Source organism: Parus major, chromosome 10 (genome assembly GCF_001522545.3).
Source record: "Parus major isolate Abel chromosome 10, Parus_major1.1, whole genome shotgun sequence".
NCBI classification, from domain to species: Eukaryota; Metazoa; Chordata; class Aves; order Passeriformes; family Paridae; genus Parus; species Parus major.
The window spans coordinates 4472719-4495631 of record NC_031779.1 but is presented as its reverse complement, the minus strand read 5'-3'; the positions used below and the strand labels follow the sequence as shown (position 1 = coordinate 4495631).

Below are 22913 nucleotides of genomic sequence, written 5' to 3'. Positions count from 1 at the left end.
AGAGTCCCTTGTTGTTGGCATCTCCCACCTTTCAGCACCAGACTGCATGACTGGTCATTTGGTCCCAGTTGTCTGTGTTTCCAGCTGCTAGGCTACATTAGAAGAAAAAAAATGCAGCAAATCTTTTCTAATGCATTTTACATAGACAGCTTCTATTTTATTCCTAGAAGTATTTGCAGTCAGACAGAAAAGGTGAAGAGATTTAGCCAGTCACATATGGGAATGGAAGCAGTTTATCAGTGCACAGTGCAAATGATGTTTAAAAACTCCCATTACTACAGAAATAAAGAAAATTCAGATTTCACAGCCAATAACCCATTCACATTAACATGAAGAATTGATAAAGTTCCATGGTTTTGCACACAGGCCAACCAGTCACCTCAATTGCTTGGTCAGAAAATCTCCTCCAATCCTCCAAAGCTAACTTCAAAATGTCTGAACACCTAACAAACACCAGTGAAAGGGGAGAACCAGACATCCATCGGTGATCTCACACCATGGAAGACTTCAGAGGCTTTCCTCCATTTCTGGTGCAGTGGTTTGTAGCTCAAAGCTGAACCACGTGAGCTGGTCATGGAGAGAACTTCTTGGGGTCCGGCACTGCTCAGTATTTTTATGCCAGCTGGACAATGGGACCAAATTACTCTTCCCTGAGTTTGCAGATGACACCAAGCTGGCAGAAGAGGGAGGTAGAGCCACTGTCCAGAGAGACTTGGACAACCTGCATGATCAGGCCAACAAGAATTGCAGGAGCCTTAGCACACATGAAGTCTCACACCCGCAGTGCAACAATGCTGAGCAGCAGCACAGGCTGCTCCATTGCAGTTCTACAATTAGTATCCTATAATTAGTAAAATACCAGTGTAATGTAACAGGCATAGAGACAGATGAACAAACAGACCATACATTTCTACCTCATGAAACTGCATTGGGAAACCAAATTCCATACAAGTCTGGCAAAAAGTTTTATATACACAAACTGAAAACTGCCTTGAATCCTCCAGACAGAATCAGTTATCTGCGAAAAATGACTCACAGCTAAAGTATTCATACTATGAGAAGTCATTAAGACCATTTAGGATTTTGAATCAGAACTATTTGTAAATTGCAAACACAAGTTCAGCTTAATACTGCAGATAAAACAAGCAGAGTTCCAAAAAAAAGAATAAACTGAATAACCAAATAAATACATCTAACAGTTGGAAAAAAGCCACATCACAAAATGCTTTATATTTCACAAAGATTTTAATACACATTGATTACTGAGACCTGATTTCAAAAAAATCCCTACCTCCAGGATTTTTTATCAGGTATACTCCAGTAAACAATTTCTTTTTTATTTTTACCCTTATGACATTAAAACATGTCCTATCAAGTCACAGTGAATAGAAGAATGCTTGATCAGGTGTGGTAACTTCCTCAGTCCAAACAAGACTTGGAAGAACACCTTTAAGACCTCTGCTTTTTGTGATTGCAGTTTAAACATGCAAAAATACAGCCCTCCTGTTATTATTTTACTTGTTTAGCTGTACTTCTAAGTTCCTCAATGCAAATTTATGGCACTTACTATTCAAATAAACACAGCTTTTGTCCTTCATTTGTTGCACTATTCTGAAAATAAAAATATATTTTTGTAAGTTATTTAAAAGCCAGTGGACACCACATGTTGAAAAACCTAAATAATTAAATCCAAGTTGTTCCCTCAATACACAATGCACAAAGTAAAATATATCTTTAAAACATGTGAGAACAAAAATCCATAGTGAATCTGAAGAACTGGGAAAGCTGAAAAACTATTTTCCTCGTTACATGGTATTAGAGGTTGTTGTCAGCCACTGCTTCTTCACTCTTCAACTCTTCAAGATGCAGTTTTTCCATAAAAATCACCAGACCAATAGAAGACACACTGTTCCTCATAACCAGCCAAGTGGCTGAAGCCACATCCTTTTTTTCTCTGACTGATTTTGAGATTTTCACTAGAAACATGTCCCCTGAGGTACCAAAGGGTTAAAGGTTTAGAGAATGCTTCAGCTATTGGAGCCATTTCCTCTGCCAGCTCATCCTGGTTCCTCTGAAGCCGCAAGAAACCTCAGATTTTTTGTGTCCTCTTGTTCTTCAGGCTTATTCCTGCTACAGTTGCATTTTGTTGAATTTAGTTTTCCAGTTTTTCTTCACTTTTCTTTGCTTGCAGAAATTCTTCCTTAGCTTCTTTGGAGCCACACCTTCATTTCTAACAGGCTTAGCTGGCTTGCCTTTTGTTTCCATAGAGACTGGCTTTCCCTCTTGGGGTGTGTCCGACTGTCCTGTCACCCCAGTCATCTAAACACGTATGAGGAGAGAATTAAAAAAAACCTCAAAAACCTCAGAAAAGCAAATTAGAATTACTAGAATTAATAATCTTCAGTCTCTGTTGAGCACAAACATATACAACTACATTCAGAGAACTGCTTGCTAATTTATGTCATTTCAAACAGACCCACAGGGCACATCTGGACTGGCACAGCTGGTCTTCAGTCACCAGTGAGAAGTGACCAATCCTGCCTCTTCCCTGCCTGCCTGGATTTCCTTCTGGCAGACACCGAAGTGCACAAGGTAATTAGGAATGGATGCATGACAATTTTGCCTTCAAATGAAGTCAGGCTGGGGCTAAAACAGGTAACTCAACCTACAAACCATCTCACAGTGCACAAAGCTGGGCACAGATAGCACATGGCTTTTACACAAATGAGTCTCTGCTGAAGAAAAATAATGCTTGAAAATCCTACTTTTAAAGGGCCATACTACCTCACAAATAGTAAAAGGTGAGAGCAGGATCTTTGGGAAATTTCCAAAACATGATAAGCATCTCTTATTCACCAACATAAAAATTACAAAGCAGGATGGATTCCCAAAAAATTTCTGACTCCCAAAGATGACAGATAAACTACATCAGCTGTACTACAAGGGACTGAAATAGGTAATTCCTAAACTGCTAATCTGCTTTTCCATCAAGTGAGATACTGACCTTCTGTTTCCACCCTTCCCGAGGTGCAGGTGGAAAGGTGCATGGAACTCTTCCATGATTTATGTGGTAGGGCAAAGGGAGGCTGGGATCTAGTGGAACCCATGGGACTGAGAGAGTAGCAGGTACAGCAGGCAGATCACAGTGAGCTTTGTGCAAGTTATAGGATGATCTTGTGCTCTTGTCAAGAGAACTTTTGTAAATTCCAACTGATGAATCTCCTGCAGCATGAGTCAATAAATAAGAACCTTCCTCTAAACTAAAATGACAAAAGTTCAAAATTAAAAATATTATTTAAATGTTTTTTGGAGTTTTTTTTTATTTGATCAGGATAGTTAATACGTTCTTAATGCAGAAGCAGAACATCTTTAGATGTTTTATAAAAAGACTGTGCACAAGAAAGCATTAATTAAACTGTATTGATAAATACCTACTAATTAATATATTTATAATGCATTCATAATATACTAATTTATCAACAATATACACCCTGTCATCATCTTCAACTAAACATGTAAGCATACACTGAAAACCATCCATGTTGGGCAAACTGTAATTCCTTAACCAGCATCTTAAAAAGAACAATATCTGTGGACACAGACAAATCAACACACACAGGATTAAACATGTTTTCAGGAAGATGAAAGTCAACCAGCTGCCTGTATCAAAAATTTAGTCAAAAATCATGAACCTACAGAAATTATAAAGAGCAGGAAAACCCCTCTGTAAATTGAATGAAAAGGCTTCACTCAACTCACTACAAGAAGCCTGCTTCACAAAAAAAAATTAAGACACTTGCAGCCTGAAAGCCTTGAAGTATCTACATAAAGAAGCAGGAGAAAGGTTGCAATGCTGTACAGAGAAAAACAGGCTGCTATAAGTCAAGGCAAGCAGAAGTGAGCACTATTATTTCTACAAATCAAGCAGGAATACTAACAAAACCCAAATGCCTAAACTCTATGTGTCAGCCTGTATACATAATATTACACCTCACCCCTGTGAACTTTTTACTCAGCTCCTGAGAGTCCAGTTTCCCCACTTGAAAAACTGGTTCAAAAGCCTCAAGTTCTTATTCTTTTGCATCATTTATGCAAACCTTGTAATAACCAGCACATTTTACACAGTATGGCATTATGCTATGCTAGACCTAAGAGAAGCTGTAAAATATGAATTTCTTCATGTATATGAAGAAATAAAAATCAGAGTAGACAAGCATTCTACAGACAAAATATGATGAGCTGGGAAATAGGGCAAACAAATACAATGAACAAAAATTGAGAACTTACTCAGACACCTTTTTCAAAACATGATGAAGTATATTTAATGAATTTGCAGGCCTGTGAAAGAAAAAATAGCGAAAGTAGTAACTTGCAAGGCTTGTTAGGGTTTGAAATTCATTGCTTAAAAAACTTACTAAAAATACTCACTTAATCAATCCAAGTTTTCCTCTTAAAGTTTCTTGAGAAACCTTTTCAAGCACAATAAGCTTTGATGTAAAAGCATCAATATGTCCTGAAAAAAAGAAATTCAATTAATACACTAAAAATAAACAAATATAAGAGCATAATTTGCAGACCTAATGCCTTTTTAAAAGGATAAAAAACTTTACTCTTTTGGCATAGAACAGTTGAAGTATTTATTAGTGTTGCACCGTAACAGAAAGTAAAATGTGCAGCTGCTTTAAGTGCAGCCATCTGTTCCTGGACTGTCCTTCCAAGGCAGGAGATGCCTGACTCCAGCAAACCTTTCATCTTGGGTGGTGTGAGATACACAACCATACCTTGCCATGGCCTTAATCTCATCAGTTCATTTGACAAGTTCACAGGTTCATTTTACCCTTATCCCTTTGCTTCCTCACTGGTCAGATTCTGAAAACTTATCATCTTTAACAATAAATTTATTTTTTTGCATTTAATGTGCTTGCTTTTCTATTTGGACCTATTGCATGACTTTCTGGGGATGCTGACCTTTGTCTCTTGATTTTTCCCTCCCTTCCTCACTTGAGAAATTACAATTTACAACTCAGGCCTTGGTCATGGCAAGTTGTTAAAGACTGTCTTTGACACAATAAGAAGCAACAATTCAAAGCTCTCCTCATAATATTTTTTAAATAAAGGCTGCCAAGGACAGTTTAGCCCACATTTCATTTGATGAGCAATAAGGATCACCAGCATAGCTTGGACATGGATTTGACAACTGTACCTTGCCTTCTAGTTCTTTCTCATGCTGAGGTTTTCCCAGAAATCTATTCTATTTCAGCTCCCACAAGGAGGATGAGGAAAATGTAGCATAATGAAATACAGCCTACTCAGTGGAATTTACTGTCTCACTATAAATGTGCTCTCTTAGGAAGTCTAAATGCTTCAACTGCATAGTTAAAACTGCTAAATCAAAGCATTGCAGATTCCAAGCTATCCATTACCAAGTTAATGTGTTGTGTAAGAAGACTAAGTAATAACTCTCACTTTAACAAATTAAAAAATATGCACCAGGCACAACCAATTTCTTTTAAACACAGTACCTTTGTTATTTTTCTTGATATTTTGTGCAAGACTAAGCAACTAAATTTCATATTCTACCTTGCTGACTACAAAAAGAGACTTGAAGTCATTATTAAAAATATAATTTTAAAAAATCTGTTTGAGTTCTGTATTCCTCGACAGCCTCTCTTCAAACCAGACTTCTCTACTTCTGAACACACTGACAACATAACTGGGAAAAAAACAGTAATTACAAAATATCTATGAACTACTTCCACCTAGTTTATATAACTATATCTTATATTTGAGAAGTGACTGATTGAAAATACTTAACATGTAGTAAGTTACCCATACACTCAGTATTTTTTTCCAACCATTCTTCAAATAATCTTAATTTAAAGGCCAAGACTATTCCATTCATGTGAAGGTAAACTGTTCTTGCAGAAAGTTTTGCTTAGGCACTTAATGCAAATAAGTGAGTAATGGCCAGGGTAAAATGCTCCCATTAATCAGCAAAGCTTATCACAGCTTTATTTACTGGTTAGATCAAGTACAAGTGCCTTATTTGGGAAGCTTGTCACAAAGATTACTGCCTTTGCAGATGCAGGATTTCCTGTCTGAGTAGCAAGGGGACTTAACAACCAAGACAGGTCCCTCGCTAGCAAGAGGAAGACAGCACTCTTTGATGATAGTATCTCTGCTTTTTGAGAACATCCTAAAAAAAATTCAACTTCATCTTCCCCCCTGCAGTTGCGGTAGGAGGCCATGGTTACAGGTCTGATTTCTGTCTCAACCTCTGAGCTGGCAGCACTGCTGAGTCATGACAGAGCCGAGATCCTCCCTCTATCACACACAACAATGCTGGACAATTATGGGGCATAGACCAAGGTCCAAAGAATTTTTCATCCATACTTACTTGTCAATACAAGAGATGGTTGAGACAGTGAATTAAGCTTTTTCAAGAGCCAAAAACACCTGTGCAGTTTACCACTGAAGTCTGCCACATGATTAAAAGTTAAAAGGCTTAAGTGTCCGATCAAGAATGCAAGTTGTAGGTACTGTGTTAGTAACATCATAGTTTTCAAACCATGTTATTCCATACTTCCACACTCACACTGTGAGGTAAATTTAAAAAGAGCAGTAAGTTTTAAGGCTTTATAAAATGTTTTATTTAAAAATTATATTATAGAACACATAATTTCACTTAAAATAGTTCAAATTACAGCATGATTTCAGAAGCTCTCTGCCCTTCTCCTCACACTGAACAGATCACTGCAGTAGTCCTACTATCAGGTATCAAATTAATGACAGAGAATGAGAGATTCAGCCCATTTTAAGTTGCCCATAACACAAGGATATCATCACCCGCAGAGAACTGTCCCTGGAGTTTCAGGACAAAGCTCTCTGCTGCAAAGAGCTCTCTGAGTAAATCTGGACATTTTTAACACTGCATTTTTCACAGCTCCCTCAGGAATACAAACAGAAAGGCAGAAATTCATAGCTACCTTGCAATATACCAAGAGCAGAAGACTCCCCAAGCAGAATATGATAATAGTTTCCTATTAAAAACTGTGGTAGATGCTGTGTCATAGAATGGATACTTACTTCCACACGTTTTTTTTACCTACCTCTATAAGAAACTACATGGCAGTACCAAGAATCTGCCCCAAAGGCCAGGAGTACCCATCTACTGTGCAGGACAGTGACAGCCCACAGAATCCTGTACCTTCTCAGAGCCCACAAAAGGAGAACTCCTATGCACCCCAGGGCTTGCTCCTGGAAAAAGAGTGTATCCAGGAGCTGACAAACAAACATGTCATTTATCCCAAGCAGGGAAGCAGATGTGCTGGAGGCCAGGTCAGTGCAGCCTGCAGGCCCAGGGCACTGCCTGTCAGGTACTTGCAGGTACCTACAGGACACACACAGAGGAAATCTGTGCTGTAGGGGAAGGGCTCTGTGGCTCTTCAACTGCAACAACACCTGCACACCCAGCCTACTTTCTCCTACATTCCCAGAGCCTCCATAAAATGGGGTGGTGGCTGGATGAGCTGTCTGCAAACTCCTGCGCAAGCCATACCTTCAATATCCTGTAACTGATGGGAGATTAGATAGACACTCCTCTCCACTTTGTGTACTTAGCAAACATCAGCCCTCTCTCCACACTTCACTGTTTCCTCACACTGCTTGCCTCTCTAGAAATGTTAATAAAAACTTGGATAATGTCTCCTGCAGGAAGCCCAGCTGCAGTGCAGCTCAGCATGCTGGATATCTCCTCAGTATAAATATCCAGAATGCACTCAGTATAATGGTCTGCTTGTTAGAGAAGCAAGGCCTCTGTACTGTACACTGAGATACAGTTACAAATAGAGAACTCTGTGTATAATTAACTCATCACAAGGATTTCTTTTTTAATGGGATGGAAAAAACACATCAAATACTGCTTTTAAAGTTTAAAATTAGAAACACAATTTTCATTGAATGAAGAAAGCAGACTAAGTTGCAATTGGCAAATACATTAGATTTCACATAATCCTAATAATTCTATGGTAGCTTGCGTAGTTTGTATGTAAAAACTGGAAAACAGAGAAGTTAGCATTTCTAAAATAGCATTCTGTTGTGAGCCAACAACAGCAAAAGTGTAATTCAGTGCAAAAGTGGAAATGTTAGGCAACCACAGGCCACAACAAGCCTAAAACCCAGATTTGTTTCTACAAGAAGGCAAGGCAGGCCCCACTGCAGAACATTCAGTCACTGTATAAACAGGATGGTACTCACTCAGTAGCATATGCCAAGTATATTCTAAATATCAACTAACCACTTTGTTGCTAATTTTCCCTTTTAAAAATCTTCTTAATTACAAGATAATTGGTATCAGAAAGCTCTCCATACATTAAAATGGTTGTTAAAATGATCTGGTCACATTCTTTATAAGTATCATTTTAATTTCTCTACATGACATATTTCAACAAACATTAAAACTTCCCTGACTTTTAAAATGTCACGGTACAAACATGAATATAGCATTTTCTAGAGGACATGGATACTATTTATCTAAAACCAAAGTTGGAATATCCTCATCCATTACCCAACAGAAATTTTAGACAAAAAACTTGCTGAAGATAGATGTGAAAAAACAAAATTAGTAAGTTAAAGTAAGAAAGGATATATGGAATATATCTTTAATAAATATATATCTCTTCTGTTATGCTACAAATACTCACACATACACGTGTCTTAAGCAAAAACTCAACACATGAACTTACCAATATAAAATAAGCATTTAGAATGCAGCATACTCTGTGTCCACAGCTGGCACACTTCACTTTCTGTAAGAGCTTCGACACCGTAGTAGGCTTGGTATTCTAGTTTTGGCAACAGGAATATGGGAGTCGGCTGAAAAAGATGAAAAAAAAATTAGCAATCACTGTCCAAAAGCATCCACAATTTAATTACATTTTGATAGTTTAAAATAATTGCAGTCCTCCACCACAGCTGAAGCAACAAAGACATTTCAGAGATTTTGTTTGAAGGTTCAGATTCTATGAAATCCACAGTAGAAACTTTGGAGTACAGAGACTTTCTACAGAGAAAGATGAAATGGACAGGGGAAAGGAAAAAAAAAAAAAAGAAAACGGAAAAAAAGGCCTGGGAATGCTTTTACAAATAATAAAATTTTGCCACTTAGTAATTTTTCCATGTGACTAAATTAATTTCAAGTTTATACTTCTGTGCTCTACTGCCCCCTGCAGCAATTTAAGAAAAAATACACATTTCTAATTAGCTTATTAGCAGAATTCTGCCATTTATCACTCTTGTCAGAATATCACTTGAAATGAGAACCTAATGCTTGGACTCTCAATTGAAATCAGAGGCTACCCTAACTAATGAATTAACCTTAATGAGCACTGTCATTTCTCACTGACAACCCACAGCTTAAATTTCAGTAGAAATTTTAAAAAAATTGACAAGTGGTCAGTTTCTGAGTAACTAAACAGTTATTCCCAGGCATTTATGAGCAGTGGATTAACAGTAAAAATATGGGATTTTTTCAAAATAAGATTCTAAACAGAGACTCTTGGCAAGTAATCAGCATTAGAATGATTATTTCCATTTCAACAAAGCATAAGCACCTCACAAAACACCTGCCTGCTGTAAATCTGGGATTCCCAGGAAGGACATACCACAACAAATTTGCTGAATGATTCAGAGAACTCCTTAAAAAAATTACAAATCACTGAGACTTACAGAATAAAATTTCCTTCTCCTCATACTGCAAGGAGTACTTTGATTACAGTTGCAGTCAAACCACTCAATTCCATGAGAAACTATTTGCTAAGAAATGCCACAGTATTTTCAAGCAGAACAAATAGACTCTCTTTTTGTGTTCTCTGTTCATTTTATCTCCTATTTCTCTGCTTAACTAGGCATGATAGCAAGGATGAATCCTGCTTGAAAGTATTTATGATCATGAACATTCTCAAAGCCTTGGGCCAAACCCCTAATTACTCCATTAACTTTTAGGAATGGTTCAAAATTACTTTTTGTTTACATGAGTATCCTTACTCAGGCATACTACTGTAGTAAAAAATGGAGAATCACACTTCCTTGTCTTGTAATCAAGTAGCTTTAAAGAAATCACAAGTTATTCTTCCCTGTCTTGCTATAGGAAATGTTTACTTACAGAAGACATACTGCAAAGTCACAATTGTCTCAGTCAAAGCACAAATGCTATCAAGGACTGGGAATCCCAGAAATGCCAGTTGAGCACAACTGTTTTAAAACAAAAAAGCAAACCAAAAAAAGCTGAAAACAAAATCTTTACCTTTTGGGCTTTATTTTTTTTCTGGTATTGTGTCAGTGACTTGACTTTCTGCACACTGCAACGCACAAGTAACAACAGATCATTCAAACTGAAGAGCTTGTAAACAACGTTGCCTTCCTCAGGTGCTTGATACTCTGAAGGGTCTTCTTCAAGCAGCTGAAGTTCACTTGACAGATTTCCTAGAGAAAATGAATAAACCAGAAAATGACAAGCTTGGACACTCTTTACCACGAAGCTGATTAGCTTTATTCCCCTGCAGTAGCGTTATTTGTTCAGTTTTGTTGTTTTTTTCCTAAATTCTAGGATCTGTTTTGTTTCCTAAGATTTTGGGGTGAAAACTACTTTGTAAGGCACAACAAAGTCACTTACATATTAAAAAAAATAAATTAAAAGTAATTACATTTGGGAAACATTCATTCTTAAAAAGCACATTTTTAAATAATCCCACATCATTAGATTTCTCACACAAATATAGAGAACTCCAAATGGGAGACTCCAAGTACAAATGTAGTTCAAAAGCTGCTTTTTAAGCCACAGACACACAGCACAAAGGAGAGAAAAAATTTATTTACAATGAATGTCTACTGAGAGCTGCCATCCACACATCAGCTACTGAAATAGCTCAAGTCTCAGGTCTGGATGGCAGCACAAGTCTCTGCACTAGACACGGATTTCAACTTCAATCTGGATCCCAGCATATTCATGAGGTGCTACTGAATATCCCAGTGCAGCTTGCAGTACATTACCAAACATCCCTTCAACCCTTAGAAACATTTTAACAAAATGTTTCAAATAAACACAGTAGACTCCAAATTGGATTATTGAAAATGTATCCAATTCTCTCTCTTTTTGTCCTGCAGATAATGTGGAAATATGTGTCAAAACTACACCTACAAACAGGGTAGCGCTATGAACAAATATATTTTGAACATAAAACTTAGAGTTTATGTACATGCACACTGTGGAAGATATTAGCCAAGGAACTGGAAGTAATTCTCTGATAGTAAAATATGTAACTCAAATCTGGCTTTCTGCAAAACAGACACAGAAAGGTTTCTCAGCTTGCTATAGAACCTTTGAATTGTAGAATTATGCTTCTATTCATACGCTGTCACTTTTCAGACATGTTGGCAATACTGGATTCACAATCTCTATTAAAGAAAATTCTCTTACAAAACATCTGAATTCTATACCTTTTTAACAGACAGAGAAATAAAGCATCATGCCTCAGCCTTTCAAACTGACAGAAGAGACATGGTTTTAACAATTATTCATTCAAATCAATAAAAATTAAGGAAGTGATCACACAATTTCAACTAAAATGGAATTAACTGTGTTAACCTATAGGTTAAGTAATAATTCCTACATGATCAAATGTATACCTCCTCCGAAAATACCAAACGCATTTTCCCACCAAAAAGCACGGGTTTGTTGGAATTAAATATTTGAGAAGGGTATCTGTCCAAACACAACCTGCCTGGTTCTTGCCTATTTATCTGACACACTGAAGTGTTTCTAACTTCAGCTGTACAGAGCTCAGGAGCAACTCAGGCATGTGAGGAAAACCTACAGGCCCATGGTCTCCAGAATCTTCAGGGCTTGTAATTCTGGGCTAAGGTCCAGGTGCAACATAGATTCAATACCTAGCTAATTGCCTGAAAACTTGGAGAGGTGGCTTGTAGTGAATCCTCATCTGCCTTCTGGGTCAGAGTGCTGAGAGTAAAGCAACTGCAACTGAACCAGGAGGTTCAAAACTTAAGACATACAAATTTAATTCTTCCCCCATTTTTAATTGCATAATTCGATTAATTTTTATTCTACAAAAAATTAAAATAATTCTACTCTTGACTGACAAGACACTACTTCTGCAGACCAGACAACTCAAATATTTGAATTTCTGTGCAAAAATAACTCATTCCACTACCAAATGGTTTCTTTTCCTTGATTAAAAACCTTGTGTATAACAACTTGTCTCTTTACAGTAAAACACTATTTCACATTCACCTCTGTGGACAAACAACTGCCAGTGCTCCCTTCTGTGTGCAAGACAGTAATTCCCACACAGAGAAGGTACTGTTAACCTGAGTCACATCTCTAAATAGATGTAACAGATGCACTATTGAGACCCTCTTCAGATGAAGGAGGTAAAGTGATTTCTGTTCAATTTTCCTCCTTATGCAGTGACTACACTTACTCTTTGGCACTCCCTCAAAAAGCCATGTCCAGGTATTTCTAGAGGAGCGGGTGGGATTGGAGGCTGGGGCTGGCACAGTTTCTGTGCTGGAGGTCACCAGTGTTTTTGGGGACTGAGGCAGCTGGGCTGGCACAGCATTAGAATTGTCACAGCTCACCACTGGCTCATAAGCTTTTTGGGAAGGGGACTTGAGAAGTTCAGTCTGCATTTCCAAAATTTGCCCAACAGGATCCAATTCTTTGGATAACTTTCTTGGAGGTTTCTTGGAGGCTTTTTTTCTCTGATCCATGGTATCTGAGCAGTCAGTGATGCTTGCTAAAGGACTCTGGGTAGGGGAAGGAGATCTGACAGTCTCTGCTGAGGTACAAGAAACAGTGGTTGGTACAGCTGGTTTCCAACAAGCAGTGGTTGTACACTCTGAATCAATCACCAAACGCTCTTCATCTGTGTCACTACTGCATGAAGAACCGTAAGTCTCTTTTCTCTGTGCATCAGGCTCTTTCTCAGAACTCACAGCAACAGACAGAGAATTTAATTTTGTTTCATTATCCAGTACTTCCTTGGTCATGACATCCTGTGCTTTGTTCAGTCCTACCTCCACTGACTGAAAGCTTTTACAAGGAGAATGTTCTTGAGGCCTGAAGCATGGAGTGCCATCTAATGATGGAAGCTGCATGCTGGCACATGCTGAACCTTCTTGCTCAGAAAGGGTGTTTTTCTCCTCTGCATCTCTGCTGTTTATGGCAGATGAATTCTTCCCCCCTGTTTTTAAGCCATGAGATAAATCATTAGCAGTGTTACTAGCTGCAGGAAAAGTACTTTCCATTTTACAAGTTCTTGAGAGTTTGGTAGCTGCTCCAAAAGTTTCAAGCTCTGTAACATCAACATCGAAGTCCATTCCTGTGTCATCTGGAGAAGGAATTGTCCTGCATTGGTAGGTATCAGAACACACCTAAACACAGGGATGAGGAAGTAATAAAATTAAAAAATGCCAAAATGATAAAAAAACCAAGAAACAAGACACTGCCAAACGGAAAACACAAAAAAAAAAATCTATCATCCATATCTGCTAGGAAGGAGGAACAGTAAACAAAAAAAAAAATCTATCATCCATATCTGCTAGGAAGGAGGAACAGTAACTGAAAAACAATTTTTCTTGTTTAACTTGGAATATCTTGGATTCTACAAGTTGAAAGGCCTTTCTAAAGAGAAAAAGTTCACAGAACTGTTTCCACTGAAGCAAATTCATCAAAAGACGTTTTAATTAAGTAAACATTAAAGTTGAAATGCCCATGCACTTAAAGGAACCAGACAGACATTTTCTAACAGGGTCTATAACTCAGCAATAGAAAGCCACCATGAGAAAACTTAAATTTCTCTTTATCACAAAAAATGTAACTTAGAAATTTTAACACAAGTTTTTAGTTTTGCTTGTTTTTAAGAATATGTGAACCTACATACATTCCACTGAAACAGGTTGTCCTCAGCTGGTTTGTCCATTGATACATCAGAAATTGAAACATAAGATGTTTTAGTTGCTAGGAAATCCATTGGAATTTCATGGAAGATTTGATTCCTCTCTCTTACTGTCATTTCTTTTCTCATCAGAGGTGGATCAACATAAGCCACTTTGGCTGATTTGCTACCTTTCCAAGAAAAGAGATTGAGTACATATTAAATGAAAGGAAGAAAGACTGCTGTATAACTTAAATAAAAAAATCTTTCAATTTCCAATTACAGTCAAATCTACTGCACATACACACCAGAAGAAATGAAAAATGACCCTTTCATTCATTAACAACAGAAAATAAAAGTATGTCCAGATACAGTGTGAATTATTATGATCCTGCAGCAGCAATATATACCACATTAATAGCTGAACATATTTCAAATGCAGTTCTAAGTAGAGAATCTGTAAAATAAGAACTGAGGTTTCATCATTTCCTACACAGCATCATATCATCAAATGTATCACGTTTTCCAAAAAGATCTTTTTTTCTTCCTTGTTTGAAACTCAGTGCTTTTATTTAAGTCTCATTGCCCAAGTGATAGCTACAGTTTATTTCTCTTCTGATCAGTTAACTCTGTCAGGGCTCTGCAGCCCCACTCCTTTGTTTGCACCTCAACACACATACGAATCACCCAAAAATAAAAGCCCATCACAACAGAAAGCCAAGGCACATAGTGAACACAGCCTCCCTGTTTTACAAAAAAAACATAAATTAAAGCATGGGGCTGATTACAGTGAAAAGTGGAAAAGGAAGTTGCAGGGAAACCCTTCAAGAACCACTGTGTATTTCTAGCACAATCTGAATGCCCTTTAGGTGCTAATTTTGGATCCAAAAATTAAGCTTCAAAACTGTAATGCTGCTACAAAAGGAATCAAGCATTATCTTTACTGATAAAGTCATTTAACTTCTCATAGCAAAGTGAAAATTTGTAAATGTTGCAGGTATTTGATAGATTATTTACTATCTGTAAGTATCCTAAAACTTGTGTAAAAAGCACTTCTTTTACACAGAGTGTAAAAAACACAACAAAAACTATAAATACTTGAATAAACCGTATTGTGTTTAGAAAGTGTAAGGGAGGAAATTTATATAAAAATTACTGAAGAAGTGCTTGACAACTAAAGTAAAACAAGCAGATGACTTCATCAGTTTATTTAAACACTTTCTGTTGCAGCTGAAAAAATCATCTTCACAGATGTTAATTCCTTACTTACTATTCTGTGATGTAAATAGATCCTTTTAATTCCAGAAAATGTTTGCTCTTTGCTTTTTCATAAAATTTCTGAATTTCTCTGGTTTTTCAGTTTATTGAAATCATGTCACTTGAATTTTAATAGCTTCATGCAGTTTTTTTCTTCCCAAGTTGCACACCTTACAGCTTAAAAGCAAAACTGGTTTTAACTGGATTTTGTTTCAGCTTCTTTTTCCCCAGGTGGAAAATGGCTGAATGTCCAAATGCAAAGTTTAGGGTGGTAACTGTAGAGGTTGTTACTCTTCTCAGTAACAAGGTGGAAAAAGGTACAGGAAACCATATCCAGTGACCCTGGATCAGCTTTCCAGCTTCTTTGGACAACCCCCCCATAGTTTTATAACAAAAACATCCCATACCTGCAACAGTGATCATTTTAACACAAACTGGAATTTCCCACTGTTCCTTGTAGTTTAGTCCATGATTATTCAGTAAAGTAAATAACGACTGATTACTTAAAACAACTTGAGGACAGTATTTCAAAGCAAGTTTTTCTGCATTTGAATCTGAACTAATATCCTAAAGAGGAAAAAAAAAAAGTTATTTCTTTCAAAGATCTTTTTTTAAGAAATACACATAAATTTAAATTTACAAAAAGAACTCCAAACCCAACCAAAAATGGATATATGCAACCCCTATCCACCACAAAAGTTCAGAGACTATAGTGCCAGGCTTCAAAATTAAATGAAAGAGAAAAAAACTTCCCTGAAGGTTTTCAGCTGAATCTTATGCATTCACATTGCAGTATAAGATAATATATCTTTGAAACTTGTATTTTAAGTTAATTTCCATACATTTGAATTGCTAGGTTGAATAGGAATTTAGATAATCATGAAATATGGGAGCATGCTGAAGCAAAAAAAATCCCCCAAACCAGATTAACTCACAAATATACACTACAGATCTTTTTACGAGGTAAACAACAGCACAATAAAGACATCTATTACTGAAGTCTTCTATTATTGAAGTCTGGTTAAAACTAAAGAGTTGTTTCAATATTGATTAGATATAAAGAACCTTAAAACAAATAAAAAATCATCAAGAATACAAATTCAGAATTGAAATGATAAAATTATTAAACTTGAAAAGTTTATAAAACTTTATTTCCATGAAGGAAGGAGGCTGGGAGTGCTCATGAAGTTGAAGAACATCATCAAGGACTAAGAAGATAATGGGAGTCCAGGAGCACTGAGGACCATGAAAGAAGTAAGAAAAACCCAGCTATGCTCTTTTTTCTGCCACCTGAGACATCATCAGAGGGTTCTGTTTACAGCTTTAACATCTTTGAGGCTTATACCATTCTCCTGCATCACCCCTGCTTCTTTCTTGAGCAAGTGTATTTGAAATTACAGTGCTTCTGTTGAAAGTTTGGGTTTTGATATGTGAAAAAAACTCATTAAATTAGCTGATAAAAAATTATGTGTAACAAACAGTCAAAAACCTCAGTTCTACAGAATGAAAACTCCCTGATTTTCACAGTAGAACACAAAGAGAAATACCAATTATTTAATGGTCCGATGCAGTCAAGAAAGTGTTCAACACATAAAAAGGATCAGATTGCACTTCTGTTCAAAATATGCCTTAAAAATGACAATAAAACGTTACTTACATTATGCATAACATGAGCCTTTTTTTCTGGGGTTATAATAGATGCAACAGTGCTATAATCTGTGGGCAGCTGAACAGGCATGGAAGAGAAATCTGTTTGACCATGTCTTGCTGTACCCTGGGGGAAATCAAGCAGTGTCAAAAAACAGCTTTCACAGCAATCATGCTTACCCAACACTGCACTTCTTATGAAGAAAAATATCAGGAATTTACACAGGTGCATTATAAAGCTATATGATAAAAGATAGCACACTATTAATGTAATCTTTTTATGGTAAACATCTGGTGAAAAGTGTTAACAGACTTACTACCAAAATAATTTTATTAAAAGTTTTAATTAATAATTTAAATTTTAAATTAGAACTCCTAACTCAAGAACTGAATAGCAGTTGCAAAAATCCCTAATCCTTGCATAACACCATTCTGATGTAATTCTACCTCCTTAAAAAACCCCACAAACCCAAAATGTGTACATAACATATTACCATTGCAAGAAGATTTTTTTCCAGCCTAAAGGTCAGCTGTGTATGAAACTTTCCTCCCATGATACTCGTGATCTCCTGCAGGGTGTAAAACTCTGGATACTTCTGCACATGTCCAATACACGCACGTAGCAATTCCTAACACAAAAGGAGTAATAACTTATGCATTTGTATTTTTCATAGGAATTTAATGTTGAAAAGCTTTTTTTCTGCAGTTTCAAGCTGCATTTAAAAACTTGCAGGTACCAATACAGATCTATAATACTCTTACAATCACTGCTATGAGAACTGCAATATATTCCAGATTCTCCTCAGCCCTTCATAAGAAAGGCTGACAGTGCATGCACACAGCTCAGGCCAATCATTAAAAACATGCAGTGCAGTACAGTCTGAAATGTGTTAAAGCAGGCAATTTTCTTTTTAGTTATTTATCTTGGGTTTTACAGGAAGTAATATTTTTTTGTGTTATTACCCAGCTTACAATAAGCCTAGGCAAAAGTCACAAAGCTAAAGGCAGAGGGCAATTCCACTCGTGTTGAAACTCACTATCACATCAACTCTACATAATTTTTTTCAATATCTGAATTAAGTGTTTAGGATATTTAGATTTTATTCAGTAACTAGAATGAAGTATTTCTGCAAGTATTGGTTTAAACAAAATATGGGCCTCTATTTCATTTTTAAGTCAGGGTTTTAACAATAAATAGGACTTGAATTCTGGAGATATATTTTGTGACCAGATGACAAGATACAAAATTGCAAACCAAATCCCAATATTAAGGGGACAAAAAAAGGAAAGCAAGATGTTTGTCTTTCACGTGTGCCTAAACTCTGGGTTAACCCAGTAACAGCAAATTTTAATGAAACAATATTCTGGATTTTTTTTCAAAAATGTACTATAAACCCAAGAACGATACCAGAAGTTGCATACATGTTTGATCTTAGAATCATCAAAGGAGATATTTAACACAGCATGAACTTGCAAGGGGTGACGATTAAAGCCTGAGTCACTTCTAAATAAAGTGACTTTTTAACATGCTACTGTGACACGCTATGAAGCTTTCCTGGGGAGGAAAGCTTAACACTCTGTCCAGTGGTGCACATCTAGGAACCATTTCTTAATGGAAATGCATACTGAAAATGCAGCTCCTCCTTTACTGAATAAAAAGGAGCAATTTATTTATTTGATGAATAAATATTTTTGGAGCACTGTAAAAAGTGATTCCCTTCTATCACATCTTTTTGGCTTCAGTGAACCACAGACCAAGCCACGCTGCACAGCATAAGGGAAATGGCCACTTCCCCATCTCATCCCAACACAAAATCAGCAGCAGGTCAGGGAACATCACATCCCATGAGCAGTTCTAGGGCTGGGATTCAGCATGGCATTGCTAATTACCTCAGTATAACACAGGGCATCTTCAGAGATGGCATCATAATCTTGGGCGCAGCTCTTTGCAGCATTTTGGGCAAACTTCATAAATTCTGCAATTTCATTGTTTACTACTTCTTTCATTTGCTGGGGAAAGGAAACAAATCTATTTTTAAGACAAAACATACATACCTCGATGCTAGATAAGTAACCAACAAAATTTCCAGAGAGACAGTACAGGTAATGATATGAGGGAAGAAATGGATTTCACTTGCTACTCAATTTGGCAAGTGTTCAGATTCACTTAAGTAAAAAAAAAATTTTGCACGGCCCATGCCACTATGAAATGCTAAAATCACAGAAAGGACAACTTGTAACTTCCTCCTCAGAAAATAAAAAAAGCTTTTATGAGGGCTGGAGCGCTGTTTGGTCAGTTGTCAAAGATCTACACTTACCCTCAGTTGCTCAGATCACTAAAAAAAAAACAACCCAACAAAACAGAAAAGCCACAAAACCCCAATTTCAATGAAATAACCATATACACTTTCAATTTCTATTAAAAAACTTATCCTGAATACTTGAAACTTTTATTACCTTTCATAATACCATTAATTTTATGACAATTAATTATGACAAACTGAACTGAAAATCAATTTTTCCCTTTTCTTTTATTTTTTTTAAGAAAAAAAATTGTATTACTCCCTTTGTGATGGTCATATGTTCATATCTTACCATGTATGTGAAAAATTCCCTTTGACTTTCTGCAGTAACTTGGAAATGGTTTCTTTTTTTTGAGAACTTAGTCATCAGATATAAGTATGTTTTCTGCTCCTTCTCAGTCAAACAAGAGGTAAATGGATAGGGGAGTCTGGGCTCTGGAAGAGGATGGTCATTAGCTGGGCTTTTAGTGTCCACCTCAAGTGACTCTGCAGCCTGCAGGCTACAAGTCTGTCTGTTTTCTGAAGGGTTTGCCAATGCCTCCACATTTTTCTTTGCCTCTCTGAAAGGAAAGCAACAAAGGAATGAATTTGCAGTCTTCACATAAATACTAATATTGGTCAGAAACAATAAAGGCAGCTGTGCAAACCTGAACTGCTCTGAGAGACACTGCTATTCCAACTCCTATCTGCACCATAGGACTGTTCTTATTCTGAAACTTCACCTGTACAATCAAACTAAGCCTCAGTGCCAGCAGCAGGTCTGCAACTGGTTTAAAAACAAACCAAAAAAGGTAGGGTTTTTGTTTTGCTTTTTTTTAAATGGTGTTAACAAGCTAAATATGAAACACATTATTAACAAAAAGATAACGAATCTCCACATTTCATCAGTCACTGATGGCCAGTGTTCAGAAACTGTATGCACTTACAAAGGTTGGACTTGTCAGTCCATTCTGTAAAGGACAATAAAGGAGAAAGGCTTTTTTTAATTAAATCTTTCATTGCAGAAGAAGGAAATTAAAATTACTTCATTGTAACACAGAAATTCCAGATTTCAATGAAGAAATTCTTACAGAGTACACAAATCAAGCATTTCATTTTCTACTCTAAACAATGTTGGAATCAGTCACCAAAAATAATAGTAGGCTAGGGCAAGAGGCATAGCTGTTCTAACAACAATAAAGAAGTAACATAAAGCTCATTCTTAAAATAACTCCAGCAAACAAAGGCCAACCAGCCTATCCCTGTCTATTTAAAATAATTGTACTTAAGAGAGAAAATATTTAAGGCTAACAAAATGAACTGGTGATCTTGGAAAAATCATATTTTTAAGATACTATTTCAGCAGTAGAAAACATCTCAAGTGTCATTCAAACCCAGCAGTATCACATCCACAGTTCTTAATAACACTTCACAGCTGTCTCTGTAAATATGAGAATGTGTCCATCCTTGTGGCACAAACTGGCAAATTTAATTAAGCTGTAGCAGCAACAAGATGCTGACTCAGATATGCCAGTGTAAGAACATCAAGAAATTCTAGCAGCTTAAATTGGCTATATTCAGCACTGAATGAAATGGCAGCACATCAAGATCATTTCAGTATGCACTGCTGTCACAGTCTTCATTGGGGTGCAAACCAAAATAATCTGACAGAGCTTTTCTGTCCATATTTACAGCATTATACTTTATTTGAGATGACGGCTTAAATTTTTCCCCTTCATTTTATCAACAACCTGCTTTCACTGCTTCTACACCAAGAGAACATACACTTTTGTAAGTACCTATGAGAAACTCCCCAAAATTAGCTAGTTTCCTCCAGTTTTTACTTTCACACTTGCTTCAACAGGTTTAATTTCTCTTCCTCTTGACTCTGGCCACACAACCCAGTTCCATCAACTTCTGGTTTTTACCAGGTGCAACCTTTCTGGCTCCCTCTGGCTGCAAACCCACTCGAACCACACACAGTTGGCCACAATCCCACTCCAGAAACTCTTCTAAGGAAGAATCCCACAGTATCAGATGTACCAGTAACAAGCTGTGAGGCTGTGCTTGCAGCTTGTTAATTCAAGGGAAGTTGCTCCAATAGGTACAAACCAGAACAGTCTTCTCTAGCTAAACATGTGGGATGAAGTAATGTGATATAACAGGTAGTCCCCTCAAATGCACACTCTGTCAGTTCTTAAAAACACACTAAGACCCCTTTTCAACAAACTATTTCCTCACTTATATGGTTTCCCAACCACATTCCTCCTAGTGTGAAGGTTCGTGCACCAGGCATCATGTTCACCTCCCTTATCATCTTAATGACTTCTTAAACCAAGTGTCTAAATACAGTCCTCCAAATGCTCAGATTGAGCAGCACGAGCCACACTTTTCACTATGTGAAATAGGTGTTATTCTACTTCCTCAACACAAGATAATACAAAAATGACACTGAAACTACCTGCACCACCCGTGTTCACACAGCTTCATGTCCCAAAGGACTCAACCCAGGCTCCTGCTGCTTTCTGGGGTTTCACAATAGATAAACAGGCCAACAGCTGGCCCAAGGAGTCAGTAACAAAACCCAGTGTGCTAGTCAACATGCAGCTTTCCCCAAAACAGTATGGGGATCCATTAGATGATAACAAAGAGCACAAAATGATAAAATAATATACCTTTTTGATAAATGCCAGAGTTCAGAGAGGCTCAGAGACAAGGAATATTTTTCATAAAGTTCATGGGAAAAAAATACTTCTTGGCCATTTTTTGCTGGAATATCCCTAATAAAAGAAAATTTAAAAATAAATATATTGCAAAACAAACAAAAATTAAAGGCCACATCTGCCCCTGAGAAACAGTAACGAGAATTAATTTATACAAAAAAAAAAAGAGGCTACCTACACAGTGGTTCCAGATTTCCTCTTTACAGAAGTTTTGTATGTACTAATGCCTTGTGTTCTTCAATAGTAAAATATGTATTCTTCACAATACAAAAGAATTTCATTAATACAAGATATCAATTCTAGGTATGGGGAGAGAAATTCCACACTTTCACTAACTTTGGGATAAAATCACTGGAATTCTTGAGAAAAACACACCAGCTTTAACTTTTCAAAAAATATTTGTTCTTGTCTTCTACGCTGATATGACCTTCTAGATTGCCTTTTTCTTTTTTTCTCATATAGCAGTTTAAGTGAACAGGGTTTATACAATCCCATCCTTCCTAACCCTTGCGGAAGGTACGAGCAAAGACCTTATTTATATTTTACGTCACAAACTAATTCCAAGCCACCTCGCCTCTCTAGGGTTAAAGAGGCGAAATACGTATTTGCAGAGCTTTTCGTATTAGAAACACGAACAAGGTCCGTGCCCAGAATCCACGCCGTGGATCTACACGCCCTCACAGCCCCTCAGCGCGGCCTCACAGCCCGGCGCTCCCAGGGGCCGCCCGCGCTCCTCCCGCTCCCACGGCGGGAGCGGCAGGAAATGGCGCACGCGTCCTCGGGGCGGCGCTCGGCGGGGCGGGAACCGAGCCCTCCCCGCTCCCCCCGGGTCGCGGCGCGTTCTGCACCCGGCGAGGCAGCGCAGAGCTGTGTCCGTCGCCCACGCCTCAGGCGCGCCCGGCCAGGCCGCTCGGGGAGAGGGAGACGCGCTCACCATTTCAGCGGCGGCCCCGCGGCCGCCATCTTAACAAAGCCCTCAGGGCAGCAACTTCGCGGTTCCCCGTCTCACCACCGCGCAAGCCCCTCTGGGCACTGGCCAATCAGCGCCGGGC

At 37.5% G+C, this 22913-nt stretch overlaps 1 protein-coding gene across 3 annotated transcripts; it reads right to left on the bottom strand.

The window, feature by feature from the left end:
* Positions 1-133: 133 nt before the first annotated feature.
* ICE2 (interactor of little elongation complex ELL subunit 2) lies at positions 134-22889 on the bottom strand. 3 transcript variants are annotated; one of them, XM_015638743.3, is made up of 15 exons: positions 22796-22883; positions 21814-21918; positions 19452-19719; positions 18747-18866; positions 17351-17485; positions 16867-16983; positions 15617-15776; positions 13959-14143; positions 12498-13449; positions 10304-10482; positions 8745-8874; positions 4429-4513; positions 4288-4338; positions 3005-3260; positions 134-2319 (listed from the first exon to the last, which is right to left on the bottom strand). In XM_015638743.3, the coding sequence occupies exons 1-15, from the start codon at positions 22822-22824 to the stop codon at positions 2131-2133; spliced, it is 2961 nt and encodes a 986-aa protein (XP_015494229.1). In that variant the 5' UTR covers positions 22825-22883; the 3' UTR covers positions 134-2130. The 3 variants fall into 3 exon arrangements, with proteins under 3 accessions (XP_015494229.1, XP_015494230.1, XP_015494231.1); XM_015638744.3 differs by lacking the exon at positions 21814-21918 and having other exon boundaries at positions 22796-22889; XM_015638745.3 differs by lacking the exon at positions 134-2319 and having other exon boundaries at positions 3080-3222.
* Positions 22890-22913: the final 24 nt, after the last annotated feature.